This window comes from Pieris rapae, chromosome 21 (genome assembly GCF_905147795.1).
Source record: "Pieris rapae chromosome 21, ilPieRapa1.1, whole genome shotgun sequence".
In the NCBI taxonomy this organism is placed as follows: Eukaryota; Metazoa; Arthropoda; class Insecta; order Lepidoptera; family Pieridae; genus Pieris; species Pieris rapae.
Genome location: NC_059529.1, coordinates 7440382 through 7460389, shown reverse-complemented (window position 1 = coordinate 7460389; position 20008 = coordinate 7440382). Strand labels below are relative to the sequence as shown.

Below are 20008 nucleotides of genomic sequence, written 5' to 3'. Positions count from 1 at the left end.
TGATCAGTGTTGGCCTAAGTCTTTGGGTACTGACAAATCATGAAAAGACAGATAAATAAATAAATAAATATAGCCTTTATTAACAATCATTTAAGTTACATTTTATCCTACTTCTACTCTATACACTACTTATGCTTAATAACGAAATTAAATTAAGGTAAATGTAAATATTATCGAATAATTTCCCATTAGACACCGGTTTCTTGATTGTCTTGCTTTTCAGCATAGGCCTCCCCAAGTGTTCTCCACAAAGATCTATCTCTTGCTTTCCTCATCCATGTGGCTCCTGCCACCTTTTTAATATCATCTTCCCATCTACGATGCTGTCTACCTTTACTTCTCGTTTTATGTCTAGGGCACCATTCCATAACTTCTTTGGTCCATTTTTCCGTATTGCTTCTTATCAAATGCCCGGCCCATTTCCATTTTAGTTGTTTGATTCGGTATTTTATGTAAAAACAAAACGAAAAGACAGATATCTGAGGCCCAAATTTAAGGTCTTCTTTAGAATCTTTAACCACAGACGATAGACGTTTAATTTGATTGGACAAACAGTAATAACAACATGTCACTTGTCGACTAAAGTTGACCAATTAAAATCAAACGTTGTTTTACAGTCTCGGTAGATATCATCTTTCGTGTCAAGTGACTGAAAACATCGTTTTAAACTTATAGTTTACTGTATGCTTAAACAAATAATTGTAATTTAATAATAATAAGTCAAAAAATGTTCTGACGCTAGTTAATCTTGAGACCCACGGCAGGATTGCGTTGACATGACAGCTCTTCCACTACAACGTTTAAATTTTAAATTTGTACTTTGTGTTATTTGAAATCCCTTAAAATTAGTCTTAGCATAGTTTTGGTTACTAAATATGCTTGTCTTCTGAACTGTACTTTTATTGATACGGTAATTAAACTTAACGACTTCGATAGTATAGCTTTTATAATTCATTTGATTATTATATTGAATTAAAATCATAATATGTTACATTATAAAATCACTGCGTATAAATATAAGCATAGACATCAAAAAGTAGTTATTACTTCAACCTCTTCCCGCAATATAAATTGTTTGCTATGTTGAGTAAATCTTGGCCTCTAACAATAATACAATTCGGACGCGATTCTTTTCTTTTTCGTGTTGCATAGCACCATTCATTATACGAATTACGAATAAACTTCTCGGTAGTTACAAGTTGGTCAAACAAAGATCCAATAAAAGACAAGTGTCATTTGTTTTATCTCTGAATATCACGATACAAGGCAACATGCTGCTTTCATGGTTCATCATTTCAGCTGGAATTGGTAAGTTTAGTAGTATTTTAATTTTCGTTTATTATTCCATAAAGAATAACAACAAATGCAAATATTCTATAGTTTATAACGGTAAGTTGTCGACACAGACTACGACCTAATCTATTATCTATGATTTGTTGCTTCAGGGTTGCACTTATGTTTGGAAGTCTCGTATCTTTGCAAAGAAAATGAACTGGAGGAAGAGTTTGGCTGCGACAGAATTTGTTCAGCTCGAAACGAACCTTGTACTATCATTGCAAGCGGTGATTCCAATAAATGTTTTTGTGCTTTGGGATTTTTCAGAGATCACAATGGAAAGTGTGTCCCTGCCAGCGATTGTTCTCAATCTGGTCTGTTATAACTTGATACCTACATATAATATATATATATTAAGTTAAGTTAAGTTTAGACTTATTTGATTACCCCCTAGAAATCCCCTAGAATGCTGCAGTTGAGAAAGCCCCTCCTCCGCCCATCATCATGTTTAGGACACAGATTTATCAAAAACCTTTAAATACAAAAAAAATGATTGTGATCAGTAATAACTACTGAATTTTAATGTAATTGTAGAAGTTGCATTTAATTCAATCGCTCTTCAAACGAATATACAATTAGTAAGGATAAACACACGGATTGTATTCTTGCGATGTGTTCGTACTTCAATTTAGCTCCAAAGTCAGGAACGTAATTTACAATAGCAAAAAACTGTACTGGGCGTGTTTCAAATTTTCCCTAAAACATCTCCAAATATTCTTTCCCTCTATTCTGCCCCTAACTCGGTTGAGAAACGCCTAAATCTAGGGGGATATCCCCGGATCTGGCAATACTGACCTGTATGCTGATACAGAAATAATTTTTATTGTCTAAAAATAGTTTAATTATATATTTGTGTTATGTATAAATCATAAAGTACAGTCACAGTTTACATATCAAAATAGCTGCTCACAACAAGGGAAATGTGTGGGCTAGTGTACTTTATCTTACCTAAATTGATGTATTAAGTATTTTCTTTTCTTGTCTATGTGCGCATTTAGCAAGTCCATTGGTGCACAATTAGGGATCGAAACTACAACCTAAGGCAGTGAGGCGCACGATGAAGGCACTAGACCAACACTTCCCAAAACAAAAGTTTATATATGTAGTTACAAAAACATTTTTAGTAACAAAGTTGTTAACCGAACCGAACCAATTCGACTTAGAGTCCTTCAAGAAAAGAGCGCACCAATTCTTAAAAGGCCGGCATCGCCCTCGCGAGCCCACTGGCATTGAGAGTATCCATGGGTGGCGGTATCACTTAACATCAGGTGAGCCTCCTGCCCGGTTGCCGCCTGTTCTATAAAAAACTTCAATATACCCTCTTCCGTCAATTAACAAATAACCTTTGAAACCCAGATACCACAACCACCACGCATTATTTAATGAAATGTGGTTCACACCAAACATATAAAACATGTGAGCCCTGTGAGAAAACATGTGTGGAGCCCAACCCAGTGTGTAATAGAACATGTATGGATTCCAACTCTAGCTGCGAGCCAGCTTGTATGACCGGATGCTTCTGCGAAGATGGGTTTTTTAAGGCTCCCGATGGGCGATGCGTTCGTCTTGATGACTGTCCTAAAGGTGGGTTAATATTATAAGTATATAACACGTAAACACAATTTTATTATTTTAACTGGTCGAATTTGAATGCGTATATGCGGTGATGTTAGTTATTTCGACTATATGTGTTGTTCCCACGAGAATGTTAGTGCGTGCTCATTTTTCACCATGCCTATTGCTGATAGAGGAAAAATCTCTGTCCTTTTCATTAATATATTTTTTATTTTATATTATTATAGTTAAGCTTCTCACAAACATCTTATATATACTTAAAAATTTAAAACAAAAAGCTTAGCGATTTAAAAGAGTGGCAAAGTATTTATTCTTCCCAGTTCAAGTTCCATCTGCCAGTTCTTCTCGTCCGTTCTACCCTTGATTTGAGAACTGGCAGTAAATGTAAAAATAGAACATTAAAAAGCATCAGGTGAGCTGGTATATTTACTTATTTTTGCAGCGGAAATAATGAGTTTCGGCAACGAGCCATCAATAGAAGAGTGTCAGCAAGACGAGGTGTTTGTTTGGTGTGGATGGTGTGAAGCGACATGTTCGCAACCCAGCCCTGACTGTCCACCAGACGTATGCACGCGAGGTTGTCTCTGTCGTCCACCGCTATTGCGGCATAGGAGTGGTCACTGCGTGGAAAAGAGGGACTGCTTCGGACGTACGTACATCATAATCATGCTTAAATACTTATCCTTATTTTAGTGAGGCAGTCAGAGGTAAATAAAAAAGCATATCTCTGATCAAATACTGGTATATATAGAATATTCTCAACCTTCTAATACCTCGTTATTATAATGAAAGAAAAAACTTGGCGATTAAAAAGAGTGGCGGAGAGTTTATTGCAATTCTTCTCTTCCGTTATACGCCCTTGATTTGAGAACTGGCAGTAAAATTAGAAGCACTCAATGTTATTTTCTTTTTTGACGTTCATAGGTGTACATTATTTTACCTACATGAATTAATTATTTTTGAATTTGTACACTTATGAACGTAAAAAAGATACATACTTCAGTGAATGTAAAATTTAATATTTACTGCCAGTTCTTATATCAAGGGGGTAGAATAAATATTAATGAATGCAGAAAATTCTGACGTTGCTTAAGTAAATTTTTAGTCCTATCTATTACCCAGGCAGGACCATCTGATACAAAATGATTGATGAGTTTATAAATATTTCCAGATACATGCCACGATCGTAACGAAGAATATGTTTGTCGGTATGGCTGTGAACCAAGTTGCGAGCGCCGAGCGTGCTTCCGTCAGCGTCGGTGTTCGTTGGGATGTCATTGCAAATTTGGACTGTTAAGAGATAGAGATGGAAAATGTGTAACAGCCGATAAATGTGAAAGAAATATTACTACTAATACTCCGCCCTTATAAATGTATAAAATTATAAGATGTGTTTAATATATCGAATAATTGTATAGCATCTGTTTTTAATTTAGTTTATCTACCTATAAAATGTCACAGTCAAATGATAATAAAATGATCCCAAAGCAGTGTTCTCAACCGTACGATAATTATCGTACATGTACGATAATTTCATAGCTACGCGTACGTAGCTATGAAATTATCATCGTAATGTACGATGGTACTCGACTATCGTACGCAGATTGTACGGTAATTTCAAATTTTTTATTTTTTTTAAAGTTTATTAATTTTAAAGTGGAACTTTCATATATCACACATAATTACCAAACTAAAATCACTTATAGGCAGATTTTGGTCAATATCAAAATGTATTCCTCAATCCGTACGTCATTTAATTTATAATTGTTTAGTCAAGCCACATTTCATATATCTAATTGAAATATGGGGTACGGCATGTAAAAACATAATTTCTAACTTACAAACACTACAAAATAAATTAATAAAATCATTATTTAGATACAATTTTTTAACACCGACTAATAAAATCTACCAAGAAACGAAAATTATGACAATTAAACAACTGTATGTATATAGCACCTGTATTTTGATAAAAAAAATTTTAAATAACTCTATCCATAGTTGCTTGTCGTTTAAAAAAAATCAAACACACAACGACACGCAATACTCGTCGAGCGAGTTTGCTTATCTTACCGAAGCCGCGTACAAATTATTTGAAGAAATCTATTAGGTATGAGGGTGTGCAATTATTTAACCAATTACCATCTCAAATTCGCAATATTGGAGTGTTTGACAAATTCAAAAAGGCATTAAAGATGCATGTTAGAATGAACATAGCTGACTAAAATTTTTACGGCTAATGGCGACGTGTATCTCGCTCGTATATAATATATACATATTATTAATATTAAGTTTCTCATGTAAATAAAATATTTCTGTTTTGTAATGAGAAATAAAGTTCTTTAAACATTAAACATTAATTTCCGTTCTCATGAAAAATTTGATGATTACACAGATAGCCCTATAATAATTACAGTTTTTTAGTGTTAGTGCCATCTATTGCCTCATTGTCTTATTAGGATCACATGCCGTTGCTTCATGGCGCAATACTTTCATTGGTTGTTACTGTTGTTCAATTCGAATTATAAATTCGAAATGTTGGCAAGTTCATCACACTCGAAGTGCCCTCGTCCACTCCCCGCTCAGGTCTTGCCATACGTCGAATATTTAATTTGAATTATTATTTTTTCAATTTAAAAAACACAAATTTAAATTATAAATCATTTCCAACATATTATTGTCACGTTTTATATGATTTTTAAAAGTATTTTATCCATTTTCCTGACTTGTACGATAATTTTTATGAATGTACGATAATTTTTCGGCCCTGGTACGATAATTGCCTCGCTTCAGGTTGTGAACACTGTCCCAAAGTATTTTATGTAGCTAGCACAGGTTAAGGTAAAAATTTGGTTTCAGTGTGTACGGATGTCGACAACTATAGGTAGATATTCAAGCTATTTTTAAAATCATATTGACTATTTTACTCAAAAAATTGATCACATATTTGAAAGTCATGTTATTTTACATATTTTGGTTTTTTTCGCATACTTATATAATAATGGTAAATATATATATAAACTTTCATCAAATTCCTGGTTGGCACATTTTCTATTATATAATATCAATATAAAATCCTAAATATTTAGGTGATTTAGACTTCGTGAGTTGAAGCAACAATAATTATACCAATGTTTCCCCATCTAAATTTGTCTGAAAATTTATGAGTATATCCTTTTAGTTTAATTTATTTTATGTATTTTTGAAATTAAACTTCTTAAGGCGCATGAGGGTAAAATGTTTACGGAACGTCACGAAGATGAGCAGCGTTTTTTTTGAAGAAAAGGGAGAGAGCGATTGAGATCGATTGAGAGAGAATGAGAGAGGAAGATCGAGAAAAAAATACACGCTATTGGTTTATTAGTTACATTTTAGAACTTTAGATGGAAATTCTATCGCGTAACGTGTGCAATAAACGCAGATTTTTTATTATTTCATACTATTATTATTATCACGTACAAAATACTAGACTCCATGAGTCATCATATCACTACATATTATAAAACAAAGTCGCTTTCTCTGTCCCTATGTCCCTTTGTATGCTTAAATCTTTGAAACTACGCAACGGATTTTCATGCGGTTTTTTTTAATAGATAGAGTCAAGAGGAAGGTTTATATGTATAATAACATCCATTAAATAGTGGAGAAGTACTGTTATTTTTGAGGTTTCTAATGTGATGTCGTAAATAATTACATTTTTTCCGCTTACATTGCAAACGCAGGCTGAACCCTACGAGTTTTATCAAAATAATGTACTAAGTATTGTACGCATTGAAAATTTCTACAGAAAAGTCCCTGATTGTATATGTCTATCTCTTATGGATAACCCACATTTTTATATACAACGTTCACAGATTTTCTGTAGTGTATTTAGTATCAGCATTGCACCCGTGCGAAGCCGGGGCGAGTCGCTAGTACTGGTATATAATCATCTATTGGGGCTTTTACCTTAATAATACATAATTAATTTAAAAAGAAGTTTCCTTCTGCAATCAGTTATCAGAGCATTAACAGATATAACCTGTGGAACACATCACAGCGAGGAACGCTGTCAGACTATCTGTGGAATGTGGATGTAATTTGTATACCTTTCTCGACGGATGATGTTGTTGACCTTTTAATTTTGTTTTAAAAGAAATAGTGATACTTACTCATTTTTATTTTCACACTGCCCGAGTTTTTAATATAACGACGCTAAGTGAATACCAAACATGAGTGAAAAATTAAAAGAACTCCGAGAAAGATCTCAAAAGCGAAAGAAGCTACTTGCACAAACGGTTTGTTGAAAAGTAACCATAAAATTACAGAACGCCGTATTAGTTGTTACAAATAAATTGTTTTGTTTACTGAATATATCGTATAGTTACCGCCGTTATCTAATAAAATACAAAGTAATGCCATATGTATCCAAAGTAATCTTTCCTACCTAGTCAGACAAATTGATTGAATATAAGCAGTCGTTATATTAGCAATGAAGAATTATTTGAAATCTGTAATATGTTTGTTTTATAAAATATAAAGATGTAATGGTATACATTATTAAATTGTTAAATCATATTTAAAGATTCAAACTTTCTATTCCTCTGAAATTATGGTCATTACAGTTTACACACAGCAATTTATGATTTAGTAACATATACCATAGAAAAGTCTGTTATATTTAGACTTGTTACAGCTTGGTGTGTCTAGTGTAAGTGAATTGCGGCATGCCCTTGGTACAGGTTTGGATGTTTTACCAAAAAAACAAGCTACAGCAGGTTTCAGTGCTAGTGGCAGTGAAAAGCCTACACCAAAGGAGCCTGATAGTTTAGTTTACACAGATTCATCAACATTTTTGAAGGTTAGTGAACTATCTTTAGTTTAAATGCTGATCTTCCTGGCATGCCTATAATATAAAAATGAAATGGGTTTCTCTTACTATATATTATAGATTAATTAATTTCTATTAATTTTAGGGTACACAGTCATCAAATCCTCATAATGACTACTGCCAACATTTTGTGGACACAGGACAGAGACCACAGAACTTTATACGTGATGTGGGACTTGCTGACAGGTTTGAAGAGTATCCTAAATTACGAGAGTTAATTAAGTTGAAAGATGAGCTGATTTCTCGTACTGCAACACCACCTATGTATCTTAAGTGTGACCTAAAGGTGAAAAATATATTAAATACTCTAAATTGACCTATTTTATCAAATGTTAGTCTGATATTTTTTTTGTTGTGTTGATTCATACCATCATAAACTGCATAGTATAATTTTTGTATTAAAATTAAGCTAAATCTTTTGGCAAGAGAAATGTGCAAGAGAGCACACCATACTAAAAATTATTATATTTAATTGTTAAAGTAATTGAAAACATCTGCAGACTTTTGACTTGAAGACAATGGGTGTGAAGTTTGATGTTATATTAGTGGAGCCACCCTTAGGAGCAGGTTGGAGGTGGAAAGATGTTCTAGCCTTGGAATTGCATCATATTGCTCAACCTCGATCTTTTGTGTTCCTTTGGTGTGGAAGTTCAGAAGGTAAGTTATGTGGCTGTGGAGGATAAGGCAAAGGTTGACTCTCTTTGTTTTCTTTTCAGGGGGCATGGAAAAAATCTCTTACTGAAAAAATAATTTATGCCAAAACTTCAAATTTTTATTTTAAATTTATTTAGTGTTGCTAAGTTTCCATTACTTTTCATTTTCTTTGTTCTATAGCTGTTTGTTTACTTCTGTCCATATTATTAACGATTTTACTCATCTAAATTCGTTTAGACATCAGAACAAACAACAAATTTTAGTTAATTTATTAAATTTCTTATAAACTAAACCAGAGTTCTTTAGCCTTGTTCATCAAAATTATATTCTCACATTTTCAGGGCTAGACATGGGTCGTGAGTGCCTTAAAAAGTGGGGTTTTCGTCGCTGTGAAGATATTTGTTGGATAAAGACGAATATAAAGAACCCGGGACACTCTAAAAACCTCGAACACAATGCTGTCTTCCAACGGACCAAGGAGCACTGTCTTATGGGTGAGTCTTTAACTAAGAGAATTTCCAGAAGATTTGTTTTGTGATCAAAGTTCTATTTATTTAAAATCAAATGATAATAATACTTGGAAGAAAAAAAAAATTTAGTAAAAGTTAGCAGTGTTTATATGAAGTCTTTTATAAAAGTATATAGTAAATACAAATAAATTTTACCAATAATATCCATAATAACGATACCATTCTGACTTGTGTAATTTATTAATTTTAAGGTATAAAGGGAACAGTTCGTCGTTCGGTGGATGGTGATTTTATTCATGCAAATGTTGATATAGACTTGATTATATCCGAGGATCAAGAGTTTGGTTCCACGGAAAAACCCATTGAGATATTTCATATTATGGAGCATTTTTGTCTTGGCCGGAGAAGGTATGTTAGATAGTTTTTCTGCCTTTATCTATTTTTTTATAGAACAGGGGGCAAACGGGCAGGAGGCTCACCTGATGTTAAGTGATACCGCCGCCCATGGACACTCTCGATGCTAGAGGGCTCTCGAGTGTGTTGCTGGCCTTTTTTGTACGTTCGTTATAAAATGCATACTGTGTTCTGATAGACAGATATAATTTTAAACAGTATCTGTTAATTGTGTTGATTAATACAATCGAATTAAAAACTATTTTCAGGAAAATTATTTAATCCATTTTATTTTTTTATCTCTATCATTCTCTCTTTTTATATTTATCTATCAGATCTATTGATCATTAAGTGGGTTAGTGTATTTTTTTATACAAACGAAACGCCCAAAATGGACAGTCATCGCAGCCAATGGACACCCATTTTTAGGTGCGTTGCCGTCCTTTGAGGGTAGAGTAGGTCGTTTCAGGGAGTCGATTCCACAGTTCTAGTTCGCAAAAGAAAGTGCTGTGTACTCTCCAGTTGATTCATATCAGCTTTCTAACAAAACCACGAATCTTACAATTACATACAAGTCTTGTCAACTTATATCATTTCTCTGTAAAATACACACGCAGAATTTAACCTTGGGGACGTGCGTTCGAATCTCAGTTGTGCAATGGATATTTCTGTGCGCATTAGCACTCACATCTATCCTACCCGCATATAAAATAAATAAAATTCGAGACCAACTCTCATAAAGGGCCGAGTTCTAAATAATTTATTTACGTTTGTTATTTGATTTTTCTTTGTAGACTGCATTTATTCGGTCGTGACTCAACCATCCGTCCAGGGTGGGTGACAATTGGTCATGAACTGACGAACTCCAATTTCAACGCTGATTTATACGCTTCCTACTTCAACGAAGGCCGCGAAACGACCGGCTGTACGGAGCGAATTGAGGCGCTTCGCCCCAAGAGCCCTCCGAACACTAGTAAGGGCACTCGCCCTAGGGGAAGGGGGGGTTTCCGCAGCAGGGGTAGGGGCAGGGGATCTATAGGTTAAGCTTCAATAAATATATATTCTGTAACTGTTTTTTATTAATCAATACCTATCTAAGACGAATCGTCAAACGTTCAGTCACTTGTCTAACGGCACTAGCGACTTGATTGAATAAATAAAAATAAAAAAGCCTTTTATTTCCAGTATTTAACTCTCGTCTGGAACTCCAAGTTGGGTGTAGGCCTACTTCAGTGAAGCCCATTTAAAGTCTTCAGCTACTTTACTTGATTGAATATCTTTAATTAACTGTCTAGAGATTCAATTAACTCTCAGATTTAACTAGTTTATTGCGACACCAAGATAAACTTGTCTCCAATTGTTAAAAGAAAGGCGGACTGCGTGTTTCGGCTGAGGGCGAGACTTGCCGCAGTTTGATAGTTTTCAAGTTACGAAGGTAAAACTATTGGATTTGCCTCAATCATGTCATAAAATCTGTTAATAATAATATAAATAATAATAAAATAAAGTTGTAAAAAGGCTAACGACTAGGGCGTCTAACAAGTGATCCCAGGCTAATACAAATTGCATTTTGCCACAGTATGTTTGTTGCATGCATTAATTGACGGATTTTGACTAATTCAAAAAAGGCGGTTATCAAGTTGACTCATTTCTGTGAAATTTTCAGAATTTCTGACAGAAAGTCTTAAATTATCGAAGTCAGTTTAATGTTTCTAATCACATTCAGACGGCTTCATCGTTTCTTATCCAGCTGTTCAAAAAAAGTAAATAAAACACAAAACTATATACATCAATATATTTATTTTACATAGGTTGTCTTTAAATCAACTCGACTATTCTGAAGTTCATCAAAATATAAAAAAGACAAAACAAAAATATGACATATGAGATCTTTTACTTACTAAGATTAGAAAAATTTACATGTTCTTTTATTATTTTAATTATTGTGAAACTAAGAATTTACGATTCATAAAAATTTATGCGCCGGCGCTTCGCTCGCTTAGGAATTCAATAAAAAAAAATCTGAGATTTTTGAGCAGTTTCGTTTAAATTACTGTACACCCGTTAGCCTAAAATTTAGGCCCCAAGTGCACCGAGTTACATCTGAGCGGTGAATCAAGATTTTAGATCTTTAAAACTTAGCTTTCCTCTTCCAAAAATATAATGGATTTTAGAAGTGCTTGGTATAATGTAAGTCGGGCGTAGCTCCGGCGCTAGTATCCAATTGACTTACTCCTCTGACTACAGTAACACGGCCCATTGTCAAGTCTTATATTACATAATTCATTTTGTTATCATTATACAAGGCATATTCTTTCATTTAGAGACGCGAGCGCACACCGTTCGAGTAACAGGAGCTTCAAACAATTACATACTCAAGTAATTATCAATCAACATGCTTCAGTCCCAGCTCGAAAGATGGCGCTCGGGCCTCTAGCGACACCCTTCTAGTATAATCGTCATAAGATCACATTTTTCTTATAAGGCAAACAACAATCTTTAAAGCTAAACCTTTGATGAAGGACAAGGGGAAGGGAGCGACCGATAACGAATTCTCATGCAAAACAAAATTACTTGGAATGGGGATTTAAACTAAACATGACTTTCAAAGAAAGCAACGCACTAACATCTAAATTTGTACTTGATAAACGCGTAAAAATACGGACGCCAAATAGATTCAAATTCGCTTCATTTATTCGACTTATATAATCTATATTTACAAATTCGAAAACAAAATGGCGCGCGCGGGTTTCGTGAAAAGCGTTTAAAAATAAATTATAAACTAATTAATGAGACAATTGATGAAACTTAAACATATTCTTCAGACTGGAAGCATTCGGGACAGCTGAGCCCACTTAACTTTAAACAAAGGGGCGAACCGTTTAAATATTTTACAATTTTGTGATGATAATACTTATAAATTAAAACAATTGGAAGTCGGTAGCCCCTTTATCAACACTGCATTCCGTTCGGACGATTCTATGACGTTCCTAACCTACCTTACCGCCTAACCTACGCCTAACTCCTTTGCCGATCATAAACTACACAACGAGTGCGTTTCAAACACTGAGAATTTCAATACAAAAATAACCTATGAAATAAAACACATACACTAGGTTACTTTTGCTTCAAACAATTCATCGAACCTAAACGTCATAGAAATCAGAACAATAAGGCTATGTCCGCACTGACTGCTGGCTTAGAAATTCAGCAACTTATCTTACATGCTGTGGCTGTTTCGTAAACCCCATTATTTATTATGAATTTGAATCCATGTCACACTCAATATGCAATTAACAGCTGACAGATCTGCTTTATGAGTAATAAACGTCACCGATGCTATTGTCAAACTTCAGGTTCAAATGTGACACAAGCGAACTGTCAGTTACAGCCTCACATCTTACCATTCGTAACAGCAATTGCACAACTTCGAACAATAAGGTTTTTTTTTCACTTAAGATGGCTCTCAAATCGTATAACTCATAAGTAACATGCAAAAATCAATTCTCTAAAATTTAGCAAAACATGCTCGGAAGAAATGTAGCCTCATCAAGTTACACGCGGCACACAAGTATAAAATTATAAAATTACACAATATACAAAATAAAATACCGTAGGTATGTCAATAGTTAAGATGCATTAGAATTCTAAATCCTTTAAAAAGTAGTCCCCGTTAAACCTGCGCACTGACAGGTCATTCACAGATAACCTTCTTAGAGCACTATCAATTACTCACGTGACAGCGTCTATCAGTGCGTAAATAAACAAAGTAGATTTTTTTAGTGTCAAAAATTGAGACACTTAGGCCGATGTCAGCCTTCACGCCCCGTTTACAACGGAAACTAAAAAAACTGTTTCTATATTTAAAAACGTGGGTAGAATAGTAGAGGGTAGTCTCTAAGTAATAATTGTTAATAAAAAACGAGTTTTTATGAATGAAATTTATCACTAGGCCACCGTTTTTAAATAGCTATGTCTACAGTTGAAGAATTCATTCCACATCGAAGGGGATAAAGTAAGCAGTATTCAAATATTATTAATTTATATTTTATATTGCCAAGATATTTGCCATCAGGTGAGAAGCAACCTCCTGGCTAATTCAATAGCTATATACCAAAAATCACATAAACAATGTATATGCAATCAGTTCGTCAACACAACTGTAGACACGGCCAGGTGTCAATGAGATCTTTGAACTTAGAAAATGTTTATTGATATTTATAACGATTACTCAACAAACATAAAAACATGCCTTGTACCGACTTACATTCGTGTTTTTAAAATTCCTATAGAAAATTAATATAATGATGATTTAAATATATTAAAATGGCGATCAATTTGTGAAGATATAATCGAATATATCAGTAACGCTGCAACCATTCAGGTCTGGCCTCAGATGTGTTTTATAATAAGCAGGTTCACCTAGATCAGGCATCGGATTGATACGCTGACTTTTTGGGTCTAAGGCTGGTTTACGAGCGAATGGTAAATGTTCATATAGAAAGTCTTTATACTCAAAATATGTGCCACATCTACCCGCAAAACCCGCTACAGAAGATATAAAATAATATCTGACCTAGAGAGAACACTTAACACAGTTAGACAGGCACTTCTGTCCCTTTGATAGCAACAACATAATTTGATAGAGACTAATACTTAATAGGTTTTTTTTAATATTCAGTTTTTAATTATATGAGGGTACTTGTTAAGTATGCAAAATATGAGTACCAGACTTAAAAACCTATATAGAAAATCATTATCATCAAAATCGGTTCAGTAGATTATGAGATAGATAGGTAAATAAGAAATAGTCGGATAATTTTTACCATTGTAGGCATGTTTTCAATTTAATATCGAGAGGTCAGGTGGGAAAATTTTAAATTAAATATTATAAAATTATAAAACAATTACTAATATGATTTTGTACTCCTTCATACAATGTATATGTAGTCATTTCGTAAAACGATTTCGAGTTTTTGGAATTTACAATAAAAACACGAATATATCCTAGCCAATTTAACTACAAATTATTTAAACTTCAGCAAATAACAGCTGTCACATCAAAGTACTGTGTATAGACAAGCTGTCACTGTCATGCGATTTGACAGATTTTGTGATAACGCTGAATTGAATTTGATACGAGTGTATTTGTCAACCTATAAAAATGCATTTGCAAATTGTAACGAAATTCAATAAAAATACCAAAATTAAGAAACAACTGTAATCTCATTATACGCAATTGTGACATCTCTCGCACGTGGTCAATCACGAAACTGGTCACCCGTGATCACGAGATCACGATCAAGTACCACGTGGTCACACACCCAACATTCGTACGTTTTTGACAGATCGACTCTTAAACAGACAGGTGATATATTCACAACATTACAATAAAAACCATAACCACTTTTATTCACATTTCTTAGTTATTAAAAATAAACTCCCATGACACGTACCACAAGCGAATATTAGTTAATCAAGTGGAAATTTATTAACACAGATTATAAACTGAGCCACGCGTTTATCCAGAAAGAGCGGCAACACTAAATTCCATAAAACATAGACTTGAGCAAATTCTATGACATCTGTCACCGAGCTATATTCTACAGTGGACACTGTAATACGTCAGGCCTGGCTCAGTCTATGATCCCGAAATTAAGAATCAATCTGTAAAAATTGCTTAAAATTAGCTCAGTCCAGGGGATGGCACAAGCCTATACCTACACACAGACACACAGAACACTAAGTTTTTCGATCACTAGGAGTTTTGTCTCTACGCCACCTTGTTAGGGATCAATGTCGTTAAAATCGCCAATCACAAGTATGTAGATTCACCTGAAATGAGAAACCCATGTAAGCCACCGAGCGTTACATTCGACCTCTATTATTAAAAAAGATTTGCAAATTCAAGTGACGAAATAATAAAGTTAACACAACACCTAATAATTTTATGACAGCCCTTTATTGGCAAATATTTTTTTTAATCTTTAAACATATACTTCAATTCTATAAACTAAATTGCGTCGTAGTAAGAAAGGTTTATTGCAAATCTTTACCATAGCATAATAGAGGTCAGTGCACACACCACAGATTACGTTTGAATTATCGTAGATAATCAACGATAATTCAAATATAGAACATGGCCTAAAAGGCGCTAAAATGAGTCTGTGGCATGTGTGTGTCGGTTCTGCGAAGCTGTACAGCGGATGAATGTTAAATGAATGAATGACAGTGCCAAAATTACGGGAATCATTAAGAAACATTAAATTCCACGTTAGTAAAAGAATTTAGGAGATATTTTGGCTACTGAAGGGTTAAGACAGACACATGACACATCCCACAACACAAAGACAGGACATTTTACAAAAGGATTGCATGCACTCCAAAACATTGTTGAACTTAGCTACTGAAAAAGTTATTTTAAAAGTTCTCAAGTAATAAATTATAATAGTGAGTCAAACAATGTATATGATAAAATGCAATGAACGTGAAAATGAAAAAAATAAAATAAAAAAAAGCGAGTAAGAAAGCTCAATATAGCCTTAATTTCGATAAGTAAAATTTAAAGAAAGCTTTCACCTGTACTGTGTCCGTACACAAAAGAAACTACCGATAACATTGTGCTAATAGAGCAGTGATTAAAAGTGTATTTTTTTTCCATCACCACCCTTCCTTGTATCAAGAAGACGAGCGAGTAGCAAATACTGATTTAAACTTTAAAAGTAACTAAACATGTTGCTAGTGGTAATGGTAAACCGGTTTATGCAAAAGAACAACTGTCGCGATTTATCGTCATTTAAGTGACTTAATGAAATTTTAATCATTATCTGTGGTCTAAAACAGATCATAATCGGCTATTTGACAATTTAAACTATTTCCGATTTTATTCCTTAGTGACAATAGAACCTATATCAATTGTTAGATTTATTTCTGATAAGTTTAAATTAAAAATATGGCCTTGTGACATACAAAGCCTTTTAAAGATACGTCAATATTATTACAAATACAAACATATTTCGATCAAAATTGGCCTCAGACGAAATTAAGACAGGTGTATTTACAACTAGTTTATTATCGATTGGACTTGAATCCAGTCTTTACCAACTTGGGGCCCACGTCCCAAAAGGGGGCAATTTTATAGTGGTGACTGATTACGATTCGAAATGTATTTAAATTATTTGAAATTTATTTTTCATTACTTCATTATGTTTAATTTTAAAATTTACTGTTTCGTTAAAGTGAATTCTCCCTAAAACCTATAATTTAAGAGAACAATCAAAATGTTTAATATTAAAAATTATGTATAGGGTATAAGAATTTTAGAAACTCTAAGATGGGGCATGGAACAAAAAAGTTTGAGAAATACTGCTTTAATCTATGACTGTATTGTGTCACGTGACATGTGAATCATTATTAATATAATTCGATGAATACAAGTTAATCTACCCTATAACACTTTTACGTTTTATACGTATTACTGTCAAAACACTTTATTTTTAACTGTCAAATAACCTAAACACAAATTTAACGATTACATATAATTTATAACAATTACTTTGTTTTATATATAACTACAAAAAAAAGAAAACGACTGCATACACATGCAGAGGGTCTAAATAAACGCAACTAAACATGAACACTAAAGCAAAAATTATAATAGATATATGTATTGAATGATAATGCCGTGCGAAACATGCTAAACACGTATACGAACTTTCCACAGATATTAAAATGAGCAAAAGTCAATCAATACATGACACGTTTACAAGTGACATTGACATATTGAATACCATTTTATAAATAAAAAATGAATATTGAAATTTATAGATAAAAAATTTGTCCAACTTTTCGCGTATAGTCTATATAATTGCATCATCGAGGAAATTTATAAATCATAAAAAATACGCATAGCAATTGCTTTTATAGATTTTATAAGCTTTGAAGTCAAAAACGTACTAATTTTGACAAACATAATGTTGCCTTAGTATTTATATGGAAAGTACGTATTTTAATATACATAATATTTACGTGTTGGTTTCGGCGCAGAGCGGCGACAGAGGGCGGTAGCGACCGACGCGTTCGCAACCCGCGCCTATAATAATTATTTATTTATTGAATTATAAGTCTTTTAAACAAAACAACATGGAAAAAGGCTAGATCAACTTGCCATCCATGGTGATTGATTCCAGTTCTTCAAATAAAAACAGTTAAGAATTATTGGCACATCAATTTAATTATAATAATAATTCTGGTAGAGTTATTGAATGTTGTAGAAGATATTGATTTTGGCGCCTTATTTAATAATATTCCAATTACAAGATGGCGTCTTCTAAGTTCCTATAATAATAAATGTCCTGCTTTCATGAAATTGGTTGCACCTAAAGTTTTAATTATCTATTTTTTTGTTTTCAAAATGCTTAAGTTATTTCTTTGAAGTTAATATTTTTTTAATATTCCTAGGCTGCAGGGACCACGAAAGATATCTTCTCGTCGCATAGTCAGAATATGAAGAATTACCTACTTATGTAATATGTAAACTAAAATTTTTATTACAAATTTTCACATAATGGCTCTTTGCTGTTGAACGTTAAAACGTGCGTTAAACGTGCGTTAAACGTATGTATACGTACTATATGTTACTTCAGAAACTTCATATCTGATTGTCTGACACGTTTCATTGTTAAATCTAGATGCATTATCACCATTCCATTTATATTTTATATTACCATACATAATTCGTTATCGGTTGAAGAGATCTTTAATAATTATTTTATCCCTCTAATGTTAATAAGTTTTGTATATATCTCACACAAGTAGCATAGACAAAAATTTATATTTCAAAAACATGTTAGAAACAATGTCGAGAGAAATACATCGGTCTCCCTCATTAACCCAATAAAGGAAAGGGACAACATGCTTTGTGCTGCTGCTATTAGGCCATATGCCAACTGACAAGTAAACCAATACATGTAAGCTTTAAAAACAACATAGAAATCAAATGCATTGACCCATTTTTGAAATAAGGTCACAAAACACCTGCCCTTTCCACACTTATCAATATTTAAAATTTCGAGTTGAAAAATAATGTGTGATACATACATAACAAACAATTAACGCTTTGTATTGAGACAACATCCTGTATACTCACCGCTTAAACTATGATCTAACATTCGAAAATTTATGTCGGATTACATACTTAAATTATATTTACAACGAGAACAGAGAAAACCAAAATAAATGGTATCGCTGCAATAACTTATCTAAATTCATCCTCTCAGTATCGAGTGAACTTTAATCTACTATATGTATATGTGAATGTGTAATCAACGTTTTATTATGCATTATATGTACTAGAATCGAAATAAATTTTATAATAACCGGCCCATGTAATCAATCCAGTAGTTTATCTAACCCTATTTACATATTACACCTTTTTAGGTCTAGGCCTCAGATTTCTGTATTTCATAATCAATCTAATCATAATCAGCCACCCGTGGCTGACACACGCGTGTTCGGGTCTTAAACGATTTCCTCACGATGTTTTCCTTCACACTTCGATAAAAAGTCCATTGGTAGCCATTCTTACGACCCCAGGTATGAGAGCTGATGCCACTAGGCCAATACGACTATAGTGATAATATTTTGGACAAATAACGCTCGTTGAATGCATAATAAAACCTACAAATCATCAACAATCATGTTTATTTTTCTTTTTTCGGCTCTCGCCGAATTTCCCGCTAAATTCCCGCCATGACGCTCTCATTTCGCCCAAAGACAAGCGTGGCTTGGATCGCTTCTCGTCCATAGACTGATCGGACCCAACTTTCGGTATACTGCCCTCCTTATCGCTCTCTGTCTTTTTCGATTCGAAATTCGAATCATACTCTCCGTACGAATATTCGATCGGTGTGAAGTTCGGTCGATTTCTGTCCGCCTTATATCCGATACAATTACAAGAGCCGTTGATACAGGAATCGCACGATTTCGTACTGACGTTACTAACATCCGATTTATATGTTTTACAATCGCATTCGATGTCGTAACGCTCCTTGACGCGACACTTGCCCGTACACTCTTTCGGATTCGAATCGGGCTTAATCGGAAAATCGAATCGCGATTCGCAGCTTATATCGGACGGGGTGTCTTTGCACTGACAGTAATTAGACCAATCCTTGCAATCGCACGTGTTCTTGGAAGACATGACGGAATTCGTCTCTTGGCCGTCAGATTTACAGTCACAATGCCCGCACTGACACAGCGAATGTTCCAGAAACTTATAAGTCTCCTTACTATCGTTTAGTTTACAGTCGTAGTCTGTACACTTCTTAGCCCAACCCAAGTGTAAATTGTCACCAGTTTTCCCGCTATCCTTGTCACACGTAACTTTATCCCCTTTATCGAAGCTATGGTTGCACGGTTTAAGCGTATCCTTCATGTGTACGCTCGAGTGTAAGTGTATGGGTGTGTGTAAGTGTAGAGGTGTGTGTAAGTCCTGCTCACCGGAGTCCCAGTGGGCATCTGGTTCTGTGTCGGGCTCCGAACACGAGGAAGCCGTCGAGGATTGGGGCGAAGGCGCTCTGTCGCAGTGACCGCTAAACTTTGACGTTTCTGGTTGCTTCTGGATTATTATCTCCACCTACAAATGATATAATATTAGAACATAACTGACTTTTTTTTATATTTATTTACTACCCTCAAGATTCGTTATTTT

At 34.0% G+C, this 20008-nt stretch overlaps 3 protein-coding genes across 5 annotated transcripts in view; 2 read left to right on the top strand and 1 right to left on the bottom strand.

Moving 5' to 3' along the window:
• Positions 1–1100: 1100 nt before the first annotated feature.
• LOC110993890 (zonadhesin) lies at positions 1101–4281 on the top strand. The gene is made up of 5 exons (XM_022260291.2): positions 1101–1308; positions 1446–1649; positions 2692–2919; positions 3353–3559; positions 4082–4281. Exons 1-5 carry the CDS (start codon positions 1272–1274, stop codon positions 4279–4281), a joined length of 876 nt encoding a protein of 291 aa, XP_022115983.2. The 5' UTR covers positions 1101–1271.
• Positions 4282–6980: 2699 nt separating this feature from the next.
• Positions 6981–10359, top strand: LOC110993902 (N6-adenosine-methyltransferase non-catalytic subunit). The gene is made up of 7 exons (XM_022260305.2): positions 6981–7187; positions 7586–7750; positions 7866–8066; positions 8281–8437; positions 8776–8928; positions 9156–9312; positions 10092–10359. Exons 1-7 carry the CDS (start codon positions 7122–7124, stop codon positions 10339–10341), a joined length of 1149 nt encoding a protein of 382 aa, XP_022115997.1. The 5' UTR covers positions 6981–7121; the 3' UTR covers positions 10342–10359.
• A 719-nt stretch (positions 10360–11078) lies between these two features.
• The window catches only part of LOC110993954 (phosphatidylinositol 3,4,5-trisphosphate 3-phosphatase and dual-specificity protein phosphatase PTEN), a 54416-nt gene continuing 45486 nt past the window's right edge, over positions 11079–20008 (bottom strand). Inside the window, exons 8-10 of one of the 3 annotated variants that reach the window (XM_022260394.2) lie at positions 19798–19933; positions 17326–17389; positions 11079–15132 (exon numbers count right to left, since the gene is read on the bottom strand). In XM_022260394.2, coding sequence (XP_022116086.1) covers positions 15129–15132; positions 17326–17389; positions 19798–19933 — 204 coding nt within the window. In that variant the 3' untranslated portion in view covers positions 11079–15128. The other 2 variants (XM_022260395.2, XM_022260393.2) reach the window with 2 other exon arrangements.